At 45.7% G+C, this 23,272-nt stretch overlaps 1 protein-coding gene across 1 annotated transcript in view; it reads left to right on the top strand.

Annotated features, from left to right (window-relative positions):
• The window catches only part of CHUK (conserved helix-loop-helix ubiquitous kinase), a 31,931-nt gene that overhangs the window by 1,619 nt on the left and 7,040 nt on the right, over positions 1-23,272 (top strand). The window contains exons 3-15 of the mRNA XM_010007786.1: positions 2,678-2,747; positions 5,376-5,464; positions 6,344-6,433; positions 7,018-7,142; positions 8,102-8,209; positions 9,628-9,763; positions 10,952-11,146; positions 11,529-11,631; positions 14,577-14,700; positions 16,183-16,334; positions 19,051-19,112; positions 21,267-21,376; positions 23,085-23,134. Coding sequence (XP_010006088.1) covers positions 2,678-2,747; positions 5,376-5,464; positions 6,344-6,433; positions 7,018-7,142; positions 8,102-8,209; positions 9,628-9,763; positions 10,952-11,146; positions 11,529-11,631; positions 14,577-14,700; positions 16,183-16,334; positions 19,051-19,112; positions 21,267-21,376; positions 23,085-23,134 — 1,414 coding nt within the window. The remainder of the gene's footprint in view (positions 1-2,677; positions 2,748-5,375; positions 5,465-6,343; positions 6,434-7,017; positions 7,143-8,101; positions 8,210-9,627; positions 9,764-10,951; positions 11,147-11,528; positions 11,632-14,576; positions 14,701-16,182; positions 16,335-19,050; positions 19,113-21,266; positions 21,377-23,084; positions 23,135-23,272) is intronic.

The raw sequence follows: 23,272 nt of genomic DNA, 5'->3' as shown, positions 1-23,272 counted from the left end.
CTGCTGAACTGTGGACAGCCCTTCAAAGCAGCAGCACCCAAGAGTAAAGGGACTTTTCAGTAGTCCCTGAGGTGAAGGCTGCATGGCCTGGTAAAGTTTGTGCTCCTTTTCCACCTGGATTCAGGAAGCAACTGTTCATGTGCTGGTGAAGAAGACCTTGCTTAAGGTTTGCTTGGAAATCACCTCCTCTGAGGTGATCAGAAGGCTCATTTTTCTGTTGTTTTTGTTACTGATATTAAATGGGACTGGAGGAACATAAGCAGATGTTGAAAGCAATAACTGCATATCTGTGACAGCAGCTAGTGACTTACTGAGCCTCCTTTTATGCTTTTGAGGTTTTTCAAAACAGTAGAGACACTTTTTAAGAGGCAAGGTTGGTAATGAAAGGAAGCGTGGGTCTAAGAAAACAGCATGTGGATGTTGCAAACAAACATAGCTGATCATGTTCTTAGTGACCCTTGGGTGCTGTATTTTTGCAGTAAATATTTGGAGACTGCTTGAAGGTAAATTGGAGACCCTGGCCAAGAAATTTGGGGTTACCTTGGCTCTACTTGCAATGCAGTATTGGATAATTTAGTTTCTAATAATCCTTAGGCATTGCAGAGATGACGGGACAATTTAGTCAGTAACCTGCTTTGTTTCATTTGATCACATGTAAAGCTTTGTTCCTTTAAGGAAAAAAAAAAATCAACCTTTTTTTTTGTTTCTGATCCTGCTTTTTAAATCTTACTTACACTCACTTGGCATCATCTGCGTTTTGCACTGCTGTTAATTTCTTACTGCACATTTGCAATCTTCCATAAAGCCTGAAAGATGACTTGCTTGTGTCTGTGGGACGTGCATACTTTCATGCTTGTGCTCCTTCAGGGCAGTGCTGTGGGCTCTAAGCTGCATTTCTGACTTTGCTCCTCTCCCCCTTTGTTGTCCATCACAGAACTGAAGGAGTGAGAGGGAGCAGTGAGAACTTGGAACAGGCTGCCCAGGGAGGTGGTGGAGGCACCATCCCTGTAGGTGTTCAAAAAACAGATGGATGTAGTGTTTTGGGAGATAGTTTAGTGGTTAGGTGTTGTAGGATGGACAGTTGGGCTTGATGATCTTAGAGGTCTTTTCCAACCTTGATGATTCTGTGATTCTTCCCCATAGAGGCTGGATTGCTGCTGGTGTCTGAGGTGTGGGAGGTGGTAAAAAGAGGGTACATCATGGGAGGGGTGGCTGCAGTGCCCAGCTGGACCTGAGTCACCTATAAAAGCCTTCACTGTAGTGATCAGAACATCAGATCACATGTTGATTGCCTCAGGGTGTACAGGGCAAATGGCTTAACTTACTGACAGGTCATGAAGACAGTGCTTAGGAGAGGGCTTCCAATGGTGCTTCTACCATACCTTTTGCTAGAGGAGGAGAACTCAGGGCAAGGGAGAAGAGAGACAAAAAAACACTTTGGAGTGGGAGAGTACTCCACTTTGCAGCAGGGGCTGGTACCTCTGTGGCTTTTCCACAGCAGGGGTTATCACTTGGGTGCAGCACACTTGAGTAACATAGGCTCTGCTAGAGCCCATGGACCCCCTGTTTGGGTTAAAGCAGCAGCAATTGCTCTGGGCCAGCTGGCCTGTTTGGGAATTGTCAATGCCTGCAGTCACCTTCTGGTCTGTGCCTTATACCAAATTTAGGAGCTCACCTGTTGGTGAGCTTCTTGTCCTTTTATCAATGACCCATGTTGGAATGTCAAGGGCTTAGATCCCTATCCATTCCTCTTGCTTTTGGTAACTGTTTATTTTCCTCACTGGAGAGTTGCTCTTCCAAGCAGTGTTCGTGCTTTGGGTATTTCAGGTGTTCCCAGATTCCATCAAGCCAAACTCCTTGAGTGTGTCCAGAGGAGGCCATGAAGATGATCAGAGGGCTGGAGCACCTCCCTATGAAGACCGGCTGAGGAAGCTGGGGTTGTTCAGCCTAGAGAACAGGAGGCTCCATGGTGACCTTATAGCAACTTTCCAATAGCTGAAAGGGCCTACAGAAAAGCCGGGGTAGGGTTTTTTACATGGGTATGTAGTGAGAAGACAAGAGGCAGTGGTTTGAAAGTTAAAGAGGGGAGATTTAGGTTCGACATTAGGAAAAAGTTCTTTCCTGTGAGGGTAGTGAGATGCTGGAACAGGTTGCCCAGGGAGGTTGTGGCTGCCCCCTCCCTGGAAGTCTTCAAGGCCAAGTCGGATGGAGCGTTAACCAACCTGGTCTAGTGGAAGGTGTCCCTGCTCATGTATGGAGGTTGGAACTAGATGGTCTTTAAGGTCCTTTCCAACCCAAACCAGTCTGGGATTCTATGAACTTCAGATGAAGAACAAGCAGGTTCCAGGAGCCTCAGGATCCCTGGTGCCTGCAACCATACAACCCTTTCTGCATGTCTTGCCTGTTTGCATTTTGGTGTCTTTCATGCTGTTGTGGTACAACTCTAGCAATCCCCATCCTCTTTTCAATCCCATCTCTGTGCAAGGAATTTCCATTTTGTCTGAGTTGTTTTCTTTTCCCCCTGTGCTTTTGTTTCACCAAGTCATCTTACTTTGTTCAACTAGAGTTATACCTGAGCTTTGCTGCTTTCTGTGTTGGGTCAGCGGGGGATGGAAGATGTTTTTCTTGACTATTAACTGTTGCTTCCTGGGTCTAAACATCTTTTTCTTTACTGTAGTTGCTAAACAAACCGGAAAACTGCTGTGGACTTAAGGAAAGTCAAATACTTTCTCTGCTTAGTGACATTGGTATGTAGTTTAATACCTTTATTTTGTTTTGGGGCTTTTTTTGTTGATTAGTTTTTGGGGTTTTTAATGCCATTTGTGTTTTCGTTTCGTGGGGTGTTTTTTTTAATTATGTGTAATGGCATTTTGCTTTTTCAGCTGATCCTGAAAAGGGGACTAAGGAGAACAGGGTGTTAAAACAAATCAGATTTCTGTTTCAAAGGAAGGACTTTGTATCCCTGCTTATTCCACAGACAAGGAGTTTGCACAGATGATATATGTGTCTGTGGAATGGGATTGGAGAAGATCTGTAGTGGTCAGTTGGAAGTAACTATGACCTGAACATTTTGGGTTTTAATGTCACAGTTTTCCATTCAAACCCCCCCATGCCCAGTGGAATGTCACTTGAAAGAATGTGACTTTTACAAGGCAAAAAGCAAGTACCAACATGAGAAGTGCAAAAGCTGCCCTATGGCTACTTTGTGTTGGATTTGCTTAGTAGGAGGGAAATTTTATTTAGGGTGGCAGTAGGGAGATGATAAACTGGAATGGAGCTGAGAGCAAGGTAGCTAAGAGCATAGCAGAACAGGAAGCCACCCATGCCATGGCAACTCCAGCCATCTTCTGCCTAATGATTTGCGCTCAACTGTAGGTTAATTAGGTAGGTGATCCCAAGAAAAGTGTGTCTAACTATTGAGAAGCTTCTTGTTTTTGAAGAGCAGTTCTCTTGGTCTGCATCAGGGTTGTGGCTAACACACACGTCGGCTGCAGTCAGCACTGTGGATCTGGATATAGTTGTTCACATCCGGCCCCCTGTCTCAGAGGGACATGGAGATCCTGGCAAGGCCATACAAAGAGTGCCCAGGGCTTGAAGTACCTGAGCCACCAGGAGATGGGCCTGTTGTGTGTGATCACAGGGAGGCTGAGGAGGGTCTGTGGTGACAGAAGGGACAGGTGCAAAGCTGATGGATGGGACCAGACTACACTTGGTGAGCAGCATCACAGAGGGCACGAGCTCCATGCTACACCATGGGAGGTTGAAGTGCATGGTTGGAGAAGAAACCTTTCCTACCAGCACTGCTGTTGTGCTGTGCATGGTCCTGGGGAGGGTCCCAAGGCAGCCCACAGGGTGGCAAAGTGGTGAAAAGGTGAGGATTATCTAGCCATCAATTTGATCTGCATGGCAGAAAGTGTCTGCTACCACGTGGACTCCAGATTCTACAGTTGGGAAAGGGAGCAGGCAGCAAATTTGCACAGGATGGGAGCAGCCCAAGATGACAGCACTGCTCAGAGGAAGCAATTTCATTCAATGCCTTTGAGTGCCTGCTTTAAAGTCCGTTCCCAAGGCTGCAATAATCCGTGGAAATCATTCTCTGACACAAACTTGATGGGGTGCAGAAGTGAAATACCTCATTTTTCAAGCTGCTGAGCTGTAGCTTGTCTGATGCCAAATCCTTGACCATTGGGAGCACTGTAAGAAAACAGAAGATGTGGGACTTCAAACTGGCCTTTCTGTCTGTCAAGAAGTGCCTGGCTTCTTGGACACCCTGGGGTTGACAACTAATCTGATTGAGGGTGTTGCCTACAGGTGGTTTCTCTAGCAAGTAGGCTTTCCAGCAGAGTTTCTCAGTAAAGCTCCTTGTTTTCTTAATTCCCCCACGATGGAACAAGACCTGCCTTGGGCCTTACATGATGGGACCTTTCCTTTGATTTCCACTTGCACATCTCCAAGATTGAAAAATCATGTTCTGTGGCAGACACTTGCCTGCTAAGCTTTTATTTAGCAGCCAGTGTTGTTATTTGGGTGGACCAGTAGTGAATTTTCCCCTTCCCACATCCAGAATTTATCTTGTTTCTCTTTTATTAGTGTCTCCACGGTCCCACTGAGGCAGTTCAAGTGTGTTCTGTTGCCACAAGGCAGAGTCCTTCTCTCTGCCTGTCGTTCCTTCCCCTCTTGCAGCCACTCCAGTGCCCAGGTGAGGAGCAGGTTCTGGAACCTAGGCTGGCTAATATCATTTTGTTTTCTTGGTACTTTCCAGCTGGCTCAGTCCGAGGACCAAGCTGACCATAAATGCTTGTGTTGCCATGGAAATGGCATCTGGGAAAGGAGAATGTGGGTACCTGTATTCCTTCTGGGCACAACCCTCTCATAGACTGTTTGGCACTAGCTTTAGATCAAAGGGAAACTCAACTGATTTTTCATTTGCTTAATTTCAGCATTTTCTTTCATTAGCATCTTGTATAATGTGCTTACATATATAAAGGTGTCTTTTTGTTAACATCCCAAGATCCTAGGCCAGAGGACATGCAGAGCTGTTTGAAGCTGCCTGCACATTTTGGAGACCTGTTTTCTTTATCTGCCTGCTGGCGTTCGTATTGTTGCTCTGCAGTTTGAGAAGAATTGAGCTGCCTTGCAGATGTGACTCGTGGTTAGCACCATGAGGTTTGAGCTCCACAGGAACATCCATTTCCGCAGAGGAACAGAACTAGTTCAGGCTTGGCAGAAATATGGTGAATCTTTCAAGTCAATGAAAGCTCTTAGTGGTGCTTTAAAATGAAAATGTATTGATATCAACCCCATATTAGATTTTTATCAGACACATCTGATGGTGATGTGAGTTTATTTTCTACTAAATCAAACGTGTCTTTCAGGGTCTGGGATCCAGTATTTGCATGAAAACAGAATTATACACAGAGATTTAAAGCCTGAAAACATTGTTCTTCAGGATGAAGGTGGGAAGGTAAGTCAGGTGGCCTCTGTTAAGTGGTGTTCCCACTGTCATTTCTGGAGGTTGGTATTGAAGTTCCCAGATAAAAAGCTAGATAAAGTCAAGTTGAAATAGCTGGACAGCAAGGAGGTTCCTGGAATGTGTGGATGATTACTTCTTTTTCCAAGTGATAGAGAAGCCAACAAGGAATGGTGCCATGTTGCACTTTGTTCTCACCAAAAAGGAGGCATGGGTAGGGAATGTGAGGCTGTAGGGCAGCGTTGGCTGCAGTGACCATGAGATGGAGTTCAAGATTTGTAGGACAGCAAGGAGGGTGCACAGCAAGCTCACTACCATGGACTTCAAGAGAGCAAACTTTGACCTCTTCAGGGGCCTGCTCGGTAGGGTACCATAGGATAAAGCCTTGGAGGGAAGAGGGGCCCGGGAATGCTGGTTAATATTCAAGGAGCACCACCTCCAAGCCCAGGAGCAATGCATCCCAACAAAGAGGAAGTCAGATAGATGTAGACGAAATACAAGGAAGAAATTCTTTGCTGTGACGGTGGTGAGACACTAGAACAGGTTGCCCAGGGAAGCTGTGGCTGCCTCATCCCTGGAAGTGTTCAAGGGCAGGTTGGATGGGGCTTGGAGCAACCTGGTCAGGTGGGAGGGGGGTTGGACTAGATGACCTTTAAAGTCCAACCCAAACCAGTCTGTGCTTGATAACAAGGTCAGCTTCTGTGTTGAAACAGCAAGCCTTTACACTGTGTCACATCTTCAAGCTTTGCCATTGACTGTCTCCAGAATTTCCGTTCTGGTTTTCTGTGGATGTCCCTGCCTAGATTTGGGGTTGTTTCGTGGGTTTTTTCCTCTGAATTTGCTTTTCTCATGAGTTATTTAAACTGCCTATAGATTGTTCACAAAATAATAGACCTGGGATATGCAAAGGATCTGGATCAAGGAAGTTTATGCACTTCATTTGTTGGAACTTTACAGTATTTGGTAAGAAATTATTATTTTTCATGTATACAAGCGATGGTACATTACCAGATTTTATAGAGTCACAGAAGGGTGTGTCAGAAGGAGCCTACCAAGGTCCTTTGTCCAGCCTCCCACTGACAGCTGTCACCAGCTATAGGTCAGGACTGCTGTCGCTTGGCCCAGCCAAGCTCTGAAACCTCCAGGAATGGAGTCCCACACCTTCCTGGGGACCTTGACCACATGTGATCCCTCCCCAGGGGAAGGAATGTTTCCTCATGCCCAGCCTGAACCTCCCAGAGGATAGTCTGGGGCAGTTGCCCCTCATTGAATCACCTTCCAAGATGAGTTTGGCCCCATCCATTCTTTCCTGTGACACAGTTGGGGGCTGCTCCTAGACACCCCTTCCAACCTCCTCACAGATGGACCCAACAAGCCCAGCTCACTCCCATCTCCTGGTGGGTTGGATGCTCCGGGCAGCCCAGGCAGAGCTGCATGCAGGTCCCTGTGCACTCTGGAACTGGGGACAGCTTTGTCTCTGCAGAAATACAAGAAAATAGACAACCTGAAATGCCACTTTTAACCTGTCTTTCTGTGATACTTTTTAGGCTCCAGAACTCTTTGAGAACAAATCCTACTCAGTTACTGTTGATTACTGGAGCTTTGGGACAATGGTGTTTGAGTGCATTGTAGGATTTAGACCTTTCCTACACAACCTACAGCCCTTCACCTGGTGAGACACTGACTCTACAAGGGGTGATGCCAGGCAGTGACACTTGCTGCCTGTGGTGAGGTGGCAATATGGACCAGAATGATGAATGTACCTGGGTCGGGGCAGTCCCAATCACAAATTCAGGCTGGGCAGAGAGTGGGTGGAGAGCAGTCCAGAGGAGAAGGATTTGGGGGTGTTGGGGGATGAGAAGCTCAACATGACCCAGCACCATGTGCTGGAGCCTGGAAACCACCTGTGTCCTGGCCTGCATCCTCAGCAGTATGACCAGTAGGGCCAGGGAGGGGATTGTCCCCTCTGCTCTGCTCTGGGGAGACCCCACCTGGGTGGGTGGGGGGCTGTGTCCAGCTCTGGAGCCCCCAACACAGGAAGGACATGAGGCAGTTTTAGCTAGTCCAGAGGAGGCCACAGAGATGATGGGAGGGCTGGAGCAGCTCTGCTCTGGGGACAGGCTGGGAGAGTTGGGGGTTTCATCCTGGAGAAGAGAAGGCTCCAGGGAGACCTTAGAGCACCTTCCAGTGCCTGAAGGGGCTCCAGGAAAGCTGGGGAGGGACTCTTGACAAGGGCCTGTGGTGAGAGCACAAGGTGTAATGGCTTAAAACTGGAAGTAGAGAGATTAAGGGTAGACATGAGGAAGAAATTCTTCACTGCAAAGGTGGTGAGACACTGGCCCAGGTTGCCGAGAGGAGCTGTGGTTGCCCCATCCCTGGAAGTGTTCAGGGGCAGGTTGGATGGGGCTTAGAACACAAAACTGTTTCCAGAGTCAGAGTTGATTGCAAGAGCTCCCCTCTTCCACTTGGAGATGTTCTGGGTGGATTGTTTGGAAATGTTGTCTTTGTCCTGAAAGAAGAGGTTCTTTTCCAAAGGTGCCACCCTGTGGCTCGTTTTGCTGCTGCCATATTCAGATGGCCCTTGACCAAGTTGATGCTGTCAGTCTATCCACAAAGGATATTATTTTCTAGGCATGAAAAAATCAAGAAAAAGGATCCCAAGCACATCTTTGCTTCTGAAGAGATGAACGGGGAGGTTCGCTTTAGTACCCATTTGCCACAGCCTCACAGCCTCTGTGGGTAAGTGTGTTCTTGGGGCGACATGGAGGGTTTTTCGACTTGTCTTTTACAATGAGGTCTCCTTCTCCTCTATCCCAACTGCTAAGATGTCCTCCGCCTTTCTCCCAAGGGGAGTTTCAAGCTCCTGGCAAGCTGATAAGGAATAGCCCATGGTCACATGGCTCTTTTTTGATACTTGAGGCTCTCCAGTGGCCGTTCCCCCTGCGGTTGGCAGGATGATGTTGGGTCATCTTGCAGTCTGAACTCTGTGGCTGCTTCCCATCCATTATCACAAGGCTACTGAGTAACATCTACCCAAGAACTTGATGGTATTGAGTCTCATAAACCAACTACTAGAGTTAGCTGCTCCACAAAAGCAGAAGCTTCTAGTTTTTGTGTTGGGAAATCAGCAGCAGAGGCCACAAAGATGGTCAGAACCTCTTGAACAGAGCATACAAAGAGAGGCCCAGACAGCTGAGCTTGGTCAGTCTGGAATAAAGAAGGTGTTAATTTTGTCTCCTGTCTGTTGGGACATTCCAGAGAAAATTGATCTAGGCTCTTCTCAGATGGGCGAAGTGAAAGGATGAAAGACATAAGTTACAAGGAGGGAAATTTGGGCACAGGAAAAAAGATTTCCCAGTGCTCTTCATGCATCCCTGGGACGGGACCTGAACAGTGGTGACCTCCAACTGTGGGGACTGCCCAGACTCACTTGGACACAGTCCTGAGCAGTTCCTGTGACATTGGCCCTGCTGTGGGTCATAGTTCAACCAGAGACCTCCAGGAGAGCCTTCAACCTGAATTAACTGGCCCACACCACGTCAGAAGTCAGGCTCTGATAATTTGTCCCTCATTTAGTGATTGTGGCTTTAGGTGTGCCTAGCTGTGCAGCACAGCTCATTGGCACTAGCAGGTTGCTGGATTTGAGGATGAAGTAAAAATGGCTTTGTGGTTTTTGCACTCTGTACTGCCTTTAAAGATGTTCTTGACAATAAACTTATGTGTTGCTTGTGTGGATAAACATGTAGAAGAACCTTCCAGGTGGTTCTGGAGCATAGCCCTGGCTATTTTGCAGACCAGGCTTTGAAAACAGTTTATTTTGTGTGCATCATAGACAGGTTTGGGAGGAAAAAAAAAACCACACCTTACTGATGTGTTAGGGTACTTTTGACTCAGTGAACAGGAGTCAGGAAGAAGGAGAAGTGTCATGCGAGGTGTGTTGGATGGGGGCATGCTGTTGCTGAGGCCAGTGGAGGCTGTTGTTAGGGTAAGGGTGCTCACTCTCCAGGCACTTTCCTCCCCTTCAGGCTTTCCCTGCTGCTCACATGTGTTCACTGGGTGCTGCACACATTGTAAGCTTGTTCTGGTGAGACCCTGGTTTCTTAAGCCATCTGAGTGCTCTAGAATATCTACCCTCTTTCTTACAGCCTCTCTTGTAGTTTAATTGTAGAACCAATGGAGAATTGGCTGCAACTGATGCTGAATTGGGATCCACAGCAGAGGGGTGGAGGTTTAGATCCTGAGACCAGTAGTCCCAAGTGTTTCCTAATAATGGATCACATTCTGAATTTGAAGGTGAGTGAGGGTTATTACTGGGTTTAAAGGCCAACTGAAAGTATCTCACAGGGAAAGTGTCTCACAGGACAGAAAGTGTGGTCAGTGGAGAAGAACTGTAATCTTGGCATAATCCAGCTGCAGGATCACAAGGAATGTTTTTCCTGGGATCAGGAAGTGAGTGTATTTACAGCCTGTCCAGTACATACCAGAATGCAAAATATCACCAGCAATATTAATCTCCAGCTCTGCACTTGAAGTAGAATTCTCTGCCTTACTACCTGCCATCTCAGAAAGGACTTACCAAGATCTAGTACTGGTTTAGTATTTGCTAATAACTGTTTTCCTGAACTCCAGTACTGATGCTGTGACCTCCATGTCCATGTATCAGTAGTAGTATCTGTAGTAGAATCACGCCCCTGGCTGCAGTCCTGAGCAGTGTGCTCTGGGTGATCCTGCTTTAGCAGGGCAGTTGGACCAGATGATCCCGATAGGTCCTTTCCAACTCTGACAATTCCAAGATTCTGCGAGTGGTTTGGGTTGGAAGGGACCTTCAAAGATCATCTAGTCCAGAATAGAATTTACACTCACCTGACTCTTCCCCTTCAAGTGATTATTAACCAGGTGAAGCAAGCATGTGTAGAAGCCAGAGGAGAATTTTGTCTGATCTGGAAGGATTCCAAAGGAATTAAAGTCTGAAACATAAAATATTGTGCCCATAACTGGGACTTGTCAAAATCTGCATATCATGATGGGATTTGGGTCCTACAGTCTCAGCCTAGATGTAGTAAAACTAGAGAGAGAGCCAGGAGAGCAATGAGAAGACAAGCACTGGTAGTTAATAGGGATTAAAGGAAATGGGGCTTCCTTTCCTGGGAGAAGTGCTGACCAGCATCAGAGCCAGCAAGGCTCAAGGTGGCCTTCTTGCTATCTTGTCACCATCCTTTTGATGTCATTAAGCTGCAGTATGGCTTGTGAAGGCTGTTAAGTGTGTTTGATTGTCTTTTTCTCTGACATGAAGTTAAAAGTTACAGGTCCTGACTTGGAGTTTTATTAATGTGGGACTTTACTCGTGAACTTGGTTGTTGTAGTCATTAAAACTCAAAAGATGCTCTCAGCCTACTGTGCTAGTTGTTACAAACTCCCTCCCTAGGTGCTCTTTGTGTTTGGTAGCCAGTGACTTGTAATAAACTTGTCCTCTTTTTACAGATAGTTCACATACTAAATATGACTTCTGCCAAGATTGTTTCATTTCTCCTGCATCCCGAGGAAAGCCTTCATTCCCTTCAGATTCGGATTGAGTTTGAAACTGGAATAAGTACTGGGAATCAGGAACTGCTTCTGGAAACAGGGATTTGTCTGGATCCTCGGAAACCTGCTTCCCAGTGTGTTATTGATGGCGTTGTAAGAAGGATTCTGTTCATTTAATGCCTTTTCACATTCTCAGGGAATTTAAACATCTTGGGGAAGATAAATGGCATTAATCTCCCACTGGGCACAGTGGGACTCTGGTAATTCCTAAGGTCTAGCATTACCTTTATGAGGTAATGTAAGCAGATTCCTACAGTTATTACTCTGTCTAAACATCTAAATCAAGTAACTTGTTAGCAAACGGTCCCGTGTTCCTGTGGGATCTGTCAAAATCAGGTTTTGAAGGCACCTGATAAGAAGAGTGTCTGCCCACAGTCATGAGTTCATGATGTAACCAGGGCTGAGTTAGCAGGAGCTGTGTTTGGGATTTGTTTTGCTTATATTCTTCTCTTCTTCTCTCTTCTTCTCTCACCAGAGAGGCTGGGATAGCTACATGGTCTATTTGTTTGATAAAAGCAAAACTGTCTATGATGGACCCTTTTCTTCTCGGAGTCTGTCGGACTGTGTCAATTACATTGGTAAGTAGGCTGAGGGGCAGCTCAGCACTGAAAGCAGTGCTGCTCACCTTGTGTGACAGTAGGTTTGCCTCACAGATTTCTGTGTATTACCTTGAAGGGCATTCTCAGTTTCAAAGAGGCTCATATAAGAACCTGGAGGAGCCTAACAAAGTTGTCTCCACGTTTTGTAGATGTAATGGGTCAGAGAATTTCATGCCTGCCCTTTGGGAGCTTTCCTGTAGAGCAGCTTCAGAATTCATGTAAGGCTTTTGCCCTGGTGTTTAAATTCTGTGCACTGAACACTTAAACATAAGTCTTGCCCCACTTAAACAGTATGGTGGGGTGAGGGAAGGCTGGGGAGGCAAAGTGTGTAACCTCATCTTGTAGCCCAGAGAGGTGAACTTTTAGTCTGCATCTGCACACTACATCCTGGGAAGAAGATTCTGACTTGGGGGCTGTGATTAGATTTGCAATGCCTTCTGCTCTGCTTAGGGGTCCCTTCACACCCACCAAGTGTTGCAATGACATTGTGCCAGGAGATGTTTGCACAAATTGAGAGGAAGCCTACACAGATATCCTCTGGTGGTACCAAGGGACAGGGACCTTCTTATCTTAGGACTCAGTATCTGAAGAAGTTGTGCATATAACCCCTCTTCTCCTTCTCCCTGTGCACAGGTACAAGCAGGTTGCAGGTCCTTGTAGTCCCGTCTCTTGAGATTGGGTGGTTTGGTTGTCCATGAGCAGTTGTCCTACAGCTCTCCTAGATTTATGCTTCTGAATATCAGCATCTTGAGGATACCAGTTACCCTTTTGGCCTCTACTGTCTGCGGTAGTTGCATTTTACAGAGTGGTCAGATTTGGAAGGGATCTCTGAAGGTGGCCTAGTCCAACCCCAACAATGATCCATCTCTCCTCTCTCACCTGAAAGAACAGGTCCCTCCATCTATGCTGCTGATCGTTCAGGCCCTGTGTGAGGAAGTCCACCTTGCTCTGGTCATGAAGCCAAGCCAGCGCTTTTGGCCATGTTGCACCAGTTGCAGAACTGGTTTTGCTCCCCTGTCAAGGTTATGAGTTAGGGTTGGTCTTCTGAGATAAAGGTGTAAAACCGGCACTCTTGTATGGTCTTTGCCACAGGTTTTAGCTCTAGTGATAAAGTGACCATAACTCTATAGCACTGATCCTACTTCTGGTCTCACCAAGTGTCTGAGAAAGTCCAGGCCTCTCCTTCCTCTTGAACTGCTACGAGTAGAGCCTGTCGCTGCAGGGATACTTGTGGGATCTTCTCCAATGGTTTCTCTTAGTTCTGGTGCTATTGCTGGCCCTGGCATCATCAGTGTATCACAGTATCACTCTGGTTGGAAAAGACCTTCAACATCATCAAGTCCAACCACTACCCTAACTTTGTTGCATCCACCACTAAACCCTGTCCCCTGGCACCACATCTGTCTTCTTAGATGTCTCCAGGGATGGCGCCTCATCCACCTCCTCAGACAGCCTGGATCACTGAGTCCATCTCCCACCCCAGAACAGAACAAGCCCAAAGTTCACACCATGTCCCTGAGGGTGTTGTCCAAGTGTTTCTTGAATATTGTCAGGCTTGGTGCCATTAATGCTTCCCTGGGGAGCCTGTACTTTTAGACCATCCATGAAAGCTACTTCTCTGCTTACAGCTTCCCTAATATTTCTCCTGTAATGACAGCAGTCATCTGCAGGACCTAAACTAGCTCTGAAGGTTTACAGATACCAAATGTATCTGTATGAAGGACCTTGTATACCCCTATGAAAGAAAACATGGTCTAAAGTGACAGGAGACACCTGCATGTAATGGAGATGCCTCGTGACACAGACTTACTGTGAGATAGCTTTATTTTCTTTGACTTGGCTCTGGAGAAGTTGGGTTGGTTTTCCTGTCTCCTTTTACTGTCTGTGTTCTGGGCTATATTATTCTGGCCAGATGTCATTGTGTGGCATCATTGTGCTGAGTCTCTTGGAGCTGAGGCTTTTTGCAAGGTGTTTATTTACATCCCAACCTACCAACAGTTGCCTGTCTCTGAAGGGAACACACATAAGTCTTGGATCTTTTCCCCTTAAACATCTACATCAGAAATCTGTGAGGAAATGTACAAAAGGTTTGAAGACGTTTTCATACTAAACACACATCAATACAGTGACCAGTATCACTTGCTACCTTGAGCAAGTGCTTTAAGTAGAGTTTTTGGAGAAAGCCACCCATGGGTCCTGCCTTGTGCCATGATTCATGCCGTGTGCCCCATATCTCTTGGGGCCAATAGAATTATTACAGAATTATTAAGAGTGTAGAATGGTTTGGATTGGGAGGGACATTAAAGATCCTCTAGTTCCAACCACCTGCATGGGCAGGGACACTTCCCACTAGACTAGGTTGCTCCAAGCGCCATCCAGCCTGGCCTTGAACAGTTCCAGGGATGGGGCAGCCACAGCTTCCCTGGGCAACCTGTTATAGTGTCTCACCACCTTCACAGCAAAGAGTTTCCTCCTAATGTCTAACCTAAATCTCTCCTCTTCCAGTTTCAAACCCTTTCCCCTAGTTCTGTCACTCCCTACCCTTGTCCAAAGTCCCTCCCCAGCTTTCTTGTAGCCCGTGGAAGCTGCTCTGAGGTCTCCCCAGAGCTTTCTCTTCTCAAGGCTGAACACCCCCAACTGAGGACTTTGGCCCAGAGTGCTCAAAGAAGTTACTGCCCTCATGGCTGTGAGTTCAACACAAGCTGTTGCTCAGCCAGTAGCAGGCAGTCAAACACCTGGGGAGCCATCACGTGAAAAGCTTATACACACGTAGGCAGCATCACATACAAACTGAGCAGATCTTACATGGCTTGGTTCCTTAGTTTAGACACCTGAAGAAGGAATTGGGAATATTGGCAAGTACTGAAGTCCTATTCTAGAGTTGTCCTTTCATTTGTGTACAACCGTGGTTTTCTTGTATTCAGTGCAGGACAGTAAAATCCAACTTCCAGTTCCTCAGCTGCGTAAGGTGTGGGCAGAAGCAGTTCACTACGTGATTGGGCTGAAAGAAGATTACAGCAGGCTTTTTCAGGGCCAGAGAGCTGCCATGTAAGTTGTTCCTCATTATTCAGAAGGTTCAGTAGTAGGCAAATACAGAAAGTGTTTGCATGGAAATCTGCAACTGGGGGAGTTTTGGTAACCCAAAGTTTTACAGCTCTCCATTGTTCTGAACTTCTATGTTATAAAATATATTTAGGCTGGGAGGTTATTCTGCTCCAGGAGGTTTACTGCCTAGTGCCTGACATTGATAAAAAGTGAAAAAACCTGAACCTCAAATATAGTCACAGGTCAGCAGGGACCTCTGAAGGTCCAACCTCCTGCTCCAGCAGAGTCACCTGTCCAGGTGACTTAAGTATCTCCAAAGATGAGGACTCCACAACCTCTGTGGGCAAGCTGTGCCAGTGCTGAGTCACCCTCACAGTAAAAAAAGGTTTTCCTGATGTTCAGGGAAAACCTGTGTTTCAGTTTTTTGCCCATTGCCTCTGGTCCTGTCCCTGGGCACTGGAAAGGGCTGCCTTCCCTGGAGGTCACCATCCCTGGAGGTATTCAAGAAACTTGTAATTGTGGCATTTCAGGGCATGGTCTAGTGGGCATAGGGGGTTTTTTGTGGGTTGTGTTGTTGATTTTATGGGGCGAGTCGTTGTGGTGTGGTTGTATTTGTTTGGTTTGGGGCTTTTTTGTTGCTTATTTGGGTGGGTTGTGTTGTTTCCCCCGCCCCCAGGCTTGGATGGATGGCTGGACTACATGACCTTAGAGGTCTTTTCCAACTTTAATGACTCAGTGATCTCAAGTGATATAAAAGATGCCAGCATTTCCCAGGGGCAACATTCACTGCAGGACCCTGTAGATGCTAAGAAACACTTCACATTGCTAAGAGTGTTTAACTGAGCTGGACAAAAACTTGGAATCACAGAATCACAGAATGTCAGGGGGTGGAAAAGACCTCCAAATATCATCAAGTCCAACCCCCCTGCCAGAGCAGGACCAAAACTAGGGCACATCACTCAGAAAGGCATCCAGACAGGTCTTGAAAGTCTCCAGAGAAGGAGACTCCACAGCCTCTCTGGGCAGCCTCATGTTGTGGTGGAACTTCCTGTGCTGGAGTTTGAATCCATTGCCTGTCGTCCTATCACAGGGCACAAGTGACAAGAGGTTGTCCCTGCCTTCTTGACCCCCAGTCCTCATGTATTTATAGACGTTACTTAGGTGCTCCCTCAGTCTTCTCCTCTCTAGACTGAACAGCCCTAGGTCTCTTAGCCTTTCCTCATAAGGCAGTTTCAGTCCATCATCCTTGTAGCCTCCCTTGGACTCTCCCAAGTAGATCCCTGTCCCATGGGAAAATGGGGAAGGATTTTCTCATTTCATTGCAGCTGGTGAGATGGAGTCCGTGACCCCAGTGAAATTCCCAAGTTCCAAGGATCTTGCAAAATGTTTTCCTAGCTATGTCCTTCAGGCAGTGTAGCAGCACTGGCCACCTGAGCCGAGCTCTGCTTTTCAGCTAATGCCTCCTGTTCTTGGTTCATTGGGCAGGCTCAGTCTGCTTCGGTATAATGCCAACCTAATCAAGATGAAGAACAACATGGTGTCAGCATCCCAGCAACTGAAAGCAAAGCTGGAATTCTTCCATCAAAGCATTCGCCTCGACCTGGAGAAATACAGTGACCAGATGGCTTATGGCATATGTATGTATTGTGGGATACTTGCTGGGAGTCTTGGCTGATCCCAGTAAGAAAGGACTGTGGTTAAGAGCTAGCTTGAAAGAAAATGAGTTGTGTTCCTCAGCATCTTTATGGGGGTGTTTTAGCTGGCAGAAGAGTTTGGCAGGAGGAGAAAAAATGAAGTATTTTTGGAGACCTTCAGTGCCAGTGAAACAAGTGGTCAGCTCTTGTACCCTGAGAACACCAGGCTAGGAAAATTAACAGTACTTGTGATGTAAATAAACACGATCACCCCCTGTAGCACTACAGGCTGGAGTAGGAGTGGCTGGAGAGTGGCCCAGCAAAGAGGGACCTGGGAGCACTGGTTGACAACCGGTTTAACATGAGGCAACAGTGTGCCCAGGTGGCCTGGAAGGCCAATGGCATCCTGGCTTGTATCAGGAATAGTGTGGCCAGCAGGAGTAAGGATGTGATTCTCCCCCTGTGCTCAGCACTGGTGAGGCCTCAGCTTGAGTCCTGTGTCCAGTTCTGGGCCCCTCATTTCAAGAAGGATATTGAGGTGCTGGAGCAGCTCCAAAAGAGAACAAGACTGGTGAAGGGACTAGAGGGAAAGTCTTCTGAGGAGAGGCTGAGGGAGCTAGGGTTATTTAGCCTGGAGGAGTCTTAGAGGGGACATCACTCTCTACAACTACCTGAAAGGAGGTTGTAGTCAGATGAGGTCTGGGCTCTTCTCCCAGGCAAGTAGTGACAGAACAAGAGAGCCTGGCCTGAAGCTGCACCAGGGGAGGTTTAGGTTGGACATCAGAAAACAACTTCCTCATGGAAAGGGTGATCAGACATTGGGATGGGCTGCCCAGGGAAGTGGTGGAGGCACCGTCCTTGGAGGGGCTCAAGGAAAGGCTGGAGGTGGCACTTAGTGCCATGGTCTGGAGATGTGGGGGTGTTAGATCATAGGCTGGACTTGATGATCTTAAAGATCTTTTCCAGCCTCAATAATTCTGTGATTTATTCATTCAGAGTCTGATTCCTTTGGAGTTGTCACTGGGCATAAAGTGAAGGGCAGACATGGAAGGGTGACTAACCCCCTGTGGCTGAAGAAACGGGCACAGTGATTGTAGAAATGTTTTGAGCTGTGCTGAGTGGTCTTGCTGTGCTTGAGATCAGGAGGTAGCATGAGTCAGGATGGCAGATAAGGTGATGAGATGGCTGCTCATGGCCTGGATGAGCAAATGATCTGTTGGATCAAGCGCTGGCTGGACGGTCAGGTCCAAAGAGTCAATGGGTCAATGGAGTCCAGTCCAGCTGGGGCTGGTCACAAGTGGTGTTTCTCAGGGCTCAGTGTTGGGACCGTTTCTGTTTAACATCTTTGTTGATGATCTTGATAAGAACATAGAGTGTATCATCAGTGAGTTTGCAGATGACACCAAGCTAGGCAGGAGTGTTGATCTGCATGAGGACAGGGAGGCTCTATAGAGAGACCTGGATAGATTGGATAATTGGGCTAATGTTAATGGTCTTGGCTTCAACAAGGTCAAGTATTGGGTCCTGCACTTGGGCCACAGCAATCCCAGGCAACGCTCCAGGCTTGGGGAAGTGTGGCTGGAAAGTGTCTGGCAGGAAAGGACCTGCGGGATCTAATTGACAAGCAGCTGAACATGAGCCAGCAGTGTACCCAGATGGCCAAGAAAACCAATGGCATCCTGGTTTGTCTTAGAAATAGTGTGATCAGCAGAAGTAGGGAAGTGATTGTCGCCCTGTACTCAGCACTGGTGAGGCCACACCTGAGTATTGTATCCAGTTCTGGGTACCTCAATTCAAGAATGATCTCGAGGTGCTGGAGCGAGTACAGATGAGGGCAACAAAGCTGGTGAAGGGCCTAGAAAATAAATCTTAAGAAGAACACTTGAAGGAGCTGGGAATGTTTAGTTTGAGGAAAAGGAGGCTGAGGGGAGATCTCATCAGTCTCTACAACTACCTGGAATGACATTGTAGAGAGGTTGGTGCTGGTCTCTTCTCACAGGTAATTAGTGATAGAACAAGGGGGAAGGAATAAAAGCTACAACAGGGTAGGTTCAGACTGGACATTAGGAAAAAAATTTTCACAGAAAGAGTGGTTGGACACTGGAATAGGCTGCCCAGGGAGAGGGGGTGGAGTCACCATCCCTGGATGTGTTTAAGGGTTGTTTGGACGTGGTATTGGTGAATATGGTTTAGGGGAGAACTTTGTAGAGTAGGGATGATGACTTGGTGATCCCAAGGGTCTTTTCCAATCTGAATGGTTCTATGAAAAATCACCAGCTGCAGCTTTAATATCACAGAAACATCTGGAGCTTACAAATATTTTTCAGAGGAGAATAGTAATATGTATGCTTAGTTTGGATATATGGCTAAAAACTGAAACTTGAGTAAAAAATTATGATTAGGCTGAATGATAATGATGGAAAATGGAGAGTCTTGGTGAACTGGTTTTGGACTGGTTTAATCAAAAGTGGGAGTTCTTGAGCTTAATGGTGGAGGGTAAAGACTCCAACTCCTTTTATGCTGGTGATTGCAAACAGTGAGATCCTACCAAAGGGTTATGTGAGTGAAGGTCGAGCATGTTGCTCGACATTTTGCTGTCTCTGGAATCTCTTCCTGCTTGGTCTTGGTGTGCAGATCCAACTGATGTATATAAAATTCAGGTCATGCTTTATTTTTGTGTCTGTATCTTTTTAAAAATTAAAAACTCTCTTCTGTGAAGCTTCAGAAAAGATGCTCAAAGCCTGGAAGGAGATGGAAGAGAAGGCCTCTCAATGTGCACAGGTAAGGGATAGTAAAGAAGCTTCATGATCTCTTTGTGAAAGAGATAGTGACAGGAAATTGGAACGTCCTGTGTGGCACTGCTCTGTCCCTCCATTGTGTTTCGCGCTGTGGGAATAAGACTATCACTATGGATACATTAAAAAAGAAACAGCCCCCATCCTCAGGTTTGAATCTAGTGATTTGAACAAAACCAACACAAGTGTCACCAGACTTGGTTGTCTAGATAGGAAAGTAAACTGTAGAGACACATCATTTATTGCCCAAAAGAAACAGTGTTGCTGTAGACAAAAATCTTCCTGGTTGGATTTATTGCACACAAAAATTTCCATTGCTGAAGGTGGAACTAATACTAATCACTTGCTGTGCAGAGATTTCAAAATTGTAGTACTTTGTTTAGGAGAACCGACAGAAATTTCTGGTGTTCTACAAGTCAATATGCAAAATAATTTTTAATAAGAGTCATCCTGATGAAATTTAGAGGGGAAGTAGAGCCAATTCTTATTCTGAGTCATGAAAACAGATGTTTTCACTGGTGGTTTATGGACAGTTGGGCTGAAGGCTACTTCAAAATTACCTACTGCTTAGAATTCTGATCTGTCTTCTGGGAAAGAGCATTTTCATTTTACCTCCACTGAAGAACAAGGAGGAGGCAGAGGCCTTTTTGATAGAGAATATTTCTGCCTACAGTTCTCTCCAGGGAAGGAATAAGCTTTTTAGCTGTGAAAACTAGGAACAGTGTTAGGATTGTTGTAGTTTATTGTCAAAAGCAGTTTATCCTTCTCTTCTACTGGACCTACTGAATAAAGTTTAGGAGGGGGGAGGCATTCAGAGCAGAGCATTGGGAAAGAATACAAGGAAAAATCAGGACATTTGTAGCTTATTATCAGAGTAGAGGTCTTTAAAGTATCTCAAATGTCCCCTGGTTTTGTGTTCTGTGACAGTAGCTTGTGTGCAGGACTGCCAAGAACATGGCTTGTTCTGCTGGCCAGGGCTGTGGGCTGATGTATTTCTCCTCTACCCTGCAGGGAGGTTTGTTTTGGCTCTTATACACAGCACACTGATGAATACCTACACATCCCAGACACCACTAGAAACACAACAATAAATTACCTTGCCTATTTTTTGCCCCTATGAAGAAACAGACTGGGCAGTTAAGGTTCTGGGATCCATTAGGTATCTTCATCAAAGTCAGAAGGTTCTTGGAGCCTTGACTCTGCTTTGTCCTGTGATGGAGAGAAGGGAATTGGGATTGCCACCTGAATTCACCTCTCTTCAGCTCTTTATATTTTGGGATCTTGTTGCTCCCTGTTAGGATGTAAGAAACATACAAGGGAGGCTGCTTCCAGCAGAATAACGCAAAGCTGCCACTGGCTGTTTCTGAAACACCAAGAACCTCAATAACTATTTACTTGGCGGACCCTAAGGATTATGTTCTGGCTGTGCAGTCCACATGTGTGGTCACACCATGTCCGTTTGTCAGGAATGGAAGGTGTTTTGCTTAACTGCTGTGATTTGAAGAATCACCGTCATGCTGCGTGGGGACTCATGGTGCTTCAGATTAAAATGTTTATTTTGATAACAGGGTTTACTTCACATTTTTCTCACAATCTGCTTCTCTTTTGATTGTGTTGCTTCTCACTTCTTGTTCGTTTATTCTTTACCTGCAAGACATCCCTTTCTGATCAAGGTCATTTAAATGGCCTCATACCAAGTACTTCTGCAGCTTCAGCAGGGGAAAATATTTGCTTTTCAGGCCATACAGCCTCAGGTCAGAAAGGAAAAGCTGAAAAATCTCAAAATATTTTCATGTATCTACTCTTCACGCTCAGAGATTATTGTTGTTGGCTGCCTCACCTGACTTACTGTGAGCACTTGTGTGTGTGTGTGCAGCCTACATCCCAAAGAGGCAGTATTTATAAAGAAACTGCTTGTTCTCATCCAGTGTGGTCGTCAGAGATTTGAATCTAGGTGGTATCATGCACTGAGAAGGTAGTAACAGTAACCTCAATTATTGTAGCAGCAATAAAGTCAGAGTTTTTTTCTCCCAAACTCTGTACGGAGTCAGTCCATTATCCAAACAATTTTGCTGAGGATCTTTAGCTACTTTATTGCTCACCTCCTTGGGTTTGCTTTGTACCTACATTGGACCATTAGGCTGAAGATATTGGATATCTGGATGAGCAGATCATGGCTCTGCACACAGAGATCGTGGAGCTTCAGAAAAGTCCATACGCAAGGCGCCAAGGAGAGGTCATGGAGAGCTTGTAAGTTCTTTGCTTATTATCTTTATTGCACATAAATGGAATCTTAGAAGAGGGTGGGCCTGAGATACATCTTAGTCTCAACTGCAAAATGCAGAGGATTTCTTTTTGCCTTGGAGAAGAGTAAATTTTATGGGGTCAAATGAGGAAGATTATGAGTTCGTTGTAAAATCCTGTTAAATATCTTCCATGTGTTTTCAAAGTAAAGTTAGTTAACACCTCATGGATACTTGAATATTTGGAAACTTGAATATTTATCTTTTTTAAAAGTATTTAAGAAAGAGCTAAATGCTATTACTGATCTTAAAAAGACGTAGGAAGTAGTTATTGTAGTTTGGGCTGTTGCTGAGTACAAGTGGCAATTATAAAAGAGAAGGATCAGAGTGGCTGTTGAATCTTGGTGGTTAAACCTGTTCTTAATTAGAGCTTTTCTGAGTGACTGATTGTTCAGGCCCATTGATGGCATGTTCTTCCTTTCCCTCTTTGAAGGGCTGGATCAGCTATGTTGCTTTTCATCCAGGTGCAGTTGCAGGAGCAGCAGAACTGGTGCAGAAGGGAGGAAGTGGTGGGAACTATCAGTTCTTGCAGTGATAGCCCACATTCAGAGCAGCTTAAAATCATCATGAACCTGCCTCCTGCAACCTCTTTTTTCGGCACTTTCACCACGGCAAACCCAAGTCTGCAGCACCTAATTTTTGAAATGTGCTTAAAGTGTGTCCGAAGCTGCTGCTGATTCTTATTGAAAGCTACTCCTCAGAGTGAGGGGTGAAGTGCAGAATAGTTGGAGTTTCCTGCTCTGTAGTTTTTGGGGCTGTAGCAAAGCCTAGTGCAGAGTACAGCTGAAAGTTTGAGGTGCACAACCAGCAGACACACATGGGTCCTGGTGACATCTCAGATTTCCCTGCCAGTGCTGGATGCTGATGTTTTCTTTTCCCTAGTGCAGCAGGAACAGAGCTCCCCTCTCTCCCTATCTTGGGTTGATGCAGGAGTTTCAAGATGATAAATTGTCCAGCACGCTGAAAATACTGGCTTAGCTAAGGAGAAGCAGCTTGCAGGATTTCTTGAAACAGTGTTGGGATGATCTGAGGGGAAGAGGAGGTCTGGTGAGGGCTCAAAAGCAGAGTTAGAACTGGCTAAACTGCTTGTTTGGCAGACTGTTGATTTAAAGCATTGAAGATTTATTTGTTCAAAGATGGAAGTTTTCAGTGTTGGTCTGCTTTGGAAATATTTGAAAGAAGTAACATTTATTTCATGGGAAGAAGAGAAACACTTTCCTCTTGTTTGTGATGCAGCTGTCTCTCTGTTCTCAGTATCACTGTAAAATTCAGGTAGAAAATGCAGAACAGGAACAAGAATTTCTCAATTGTGCAGAAGCAGCTCTTCTAGTTACAGAAATGAAGTTTCATAACTAAGGATAACATGGAAAGAAAACATAGCTGAGACACTTGCAAATTTGAAGCTGAAAATAGCCTCTAATTGGGATAGTTATCTCAGAAGAAAATACACAATCAGAGGAAGAGTTTTGAGGAAAGAGTTGGTTTCCATCACAGGAAGACCATCCTTGTGTTCCAAATGTCGTACCTGGTGTAGCAGCTGTAGAAGAAGGTGGTATCTCCAATGCCTGAGGTTCAGGAAGACTTAACTGCACTGCTTTTGTTCCTCAGTCATCTGCTGGTTGATAAATATATGAACAATTTTCTTCTTTTTAAAGGGAGCAGAGAGCCATAGACCTGTACAAGCAGTTGAAAACAAGACCTCCAGGTATGGAAGGAAATGTTTCACAGACTTTCCCACTCATACTGAATGACTCATTTTTCTGAACTCAACCCCACAAAATACTTTTTAGTAGGAGAAGGCAGATGATTTTATTAGAGTTAACCAGATCCAAGGGTATGCCTT

The sequence above is a fragment of the Chaetura pelagica genome, unplaced genomic scaffold (assembly GCF_000747805.2).
Source record: "Chaetura pelagica isolate M959 unplaced genomic scaffold, ChaPel_1.0 scaffold251, whole genome shotgun sequence".
NCBI lineage: Eukaryota > Metazoa > Chordata > Aves > Apodiformes > Apodidae > Chaetura > Chaetura pelagica.
Note: the sequence above shows the minus strand (reverse complement) of the source record. Positions and strands in the feature narration are given on the sequence as shown.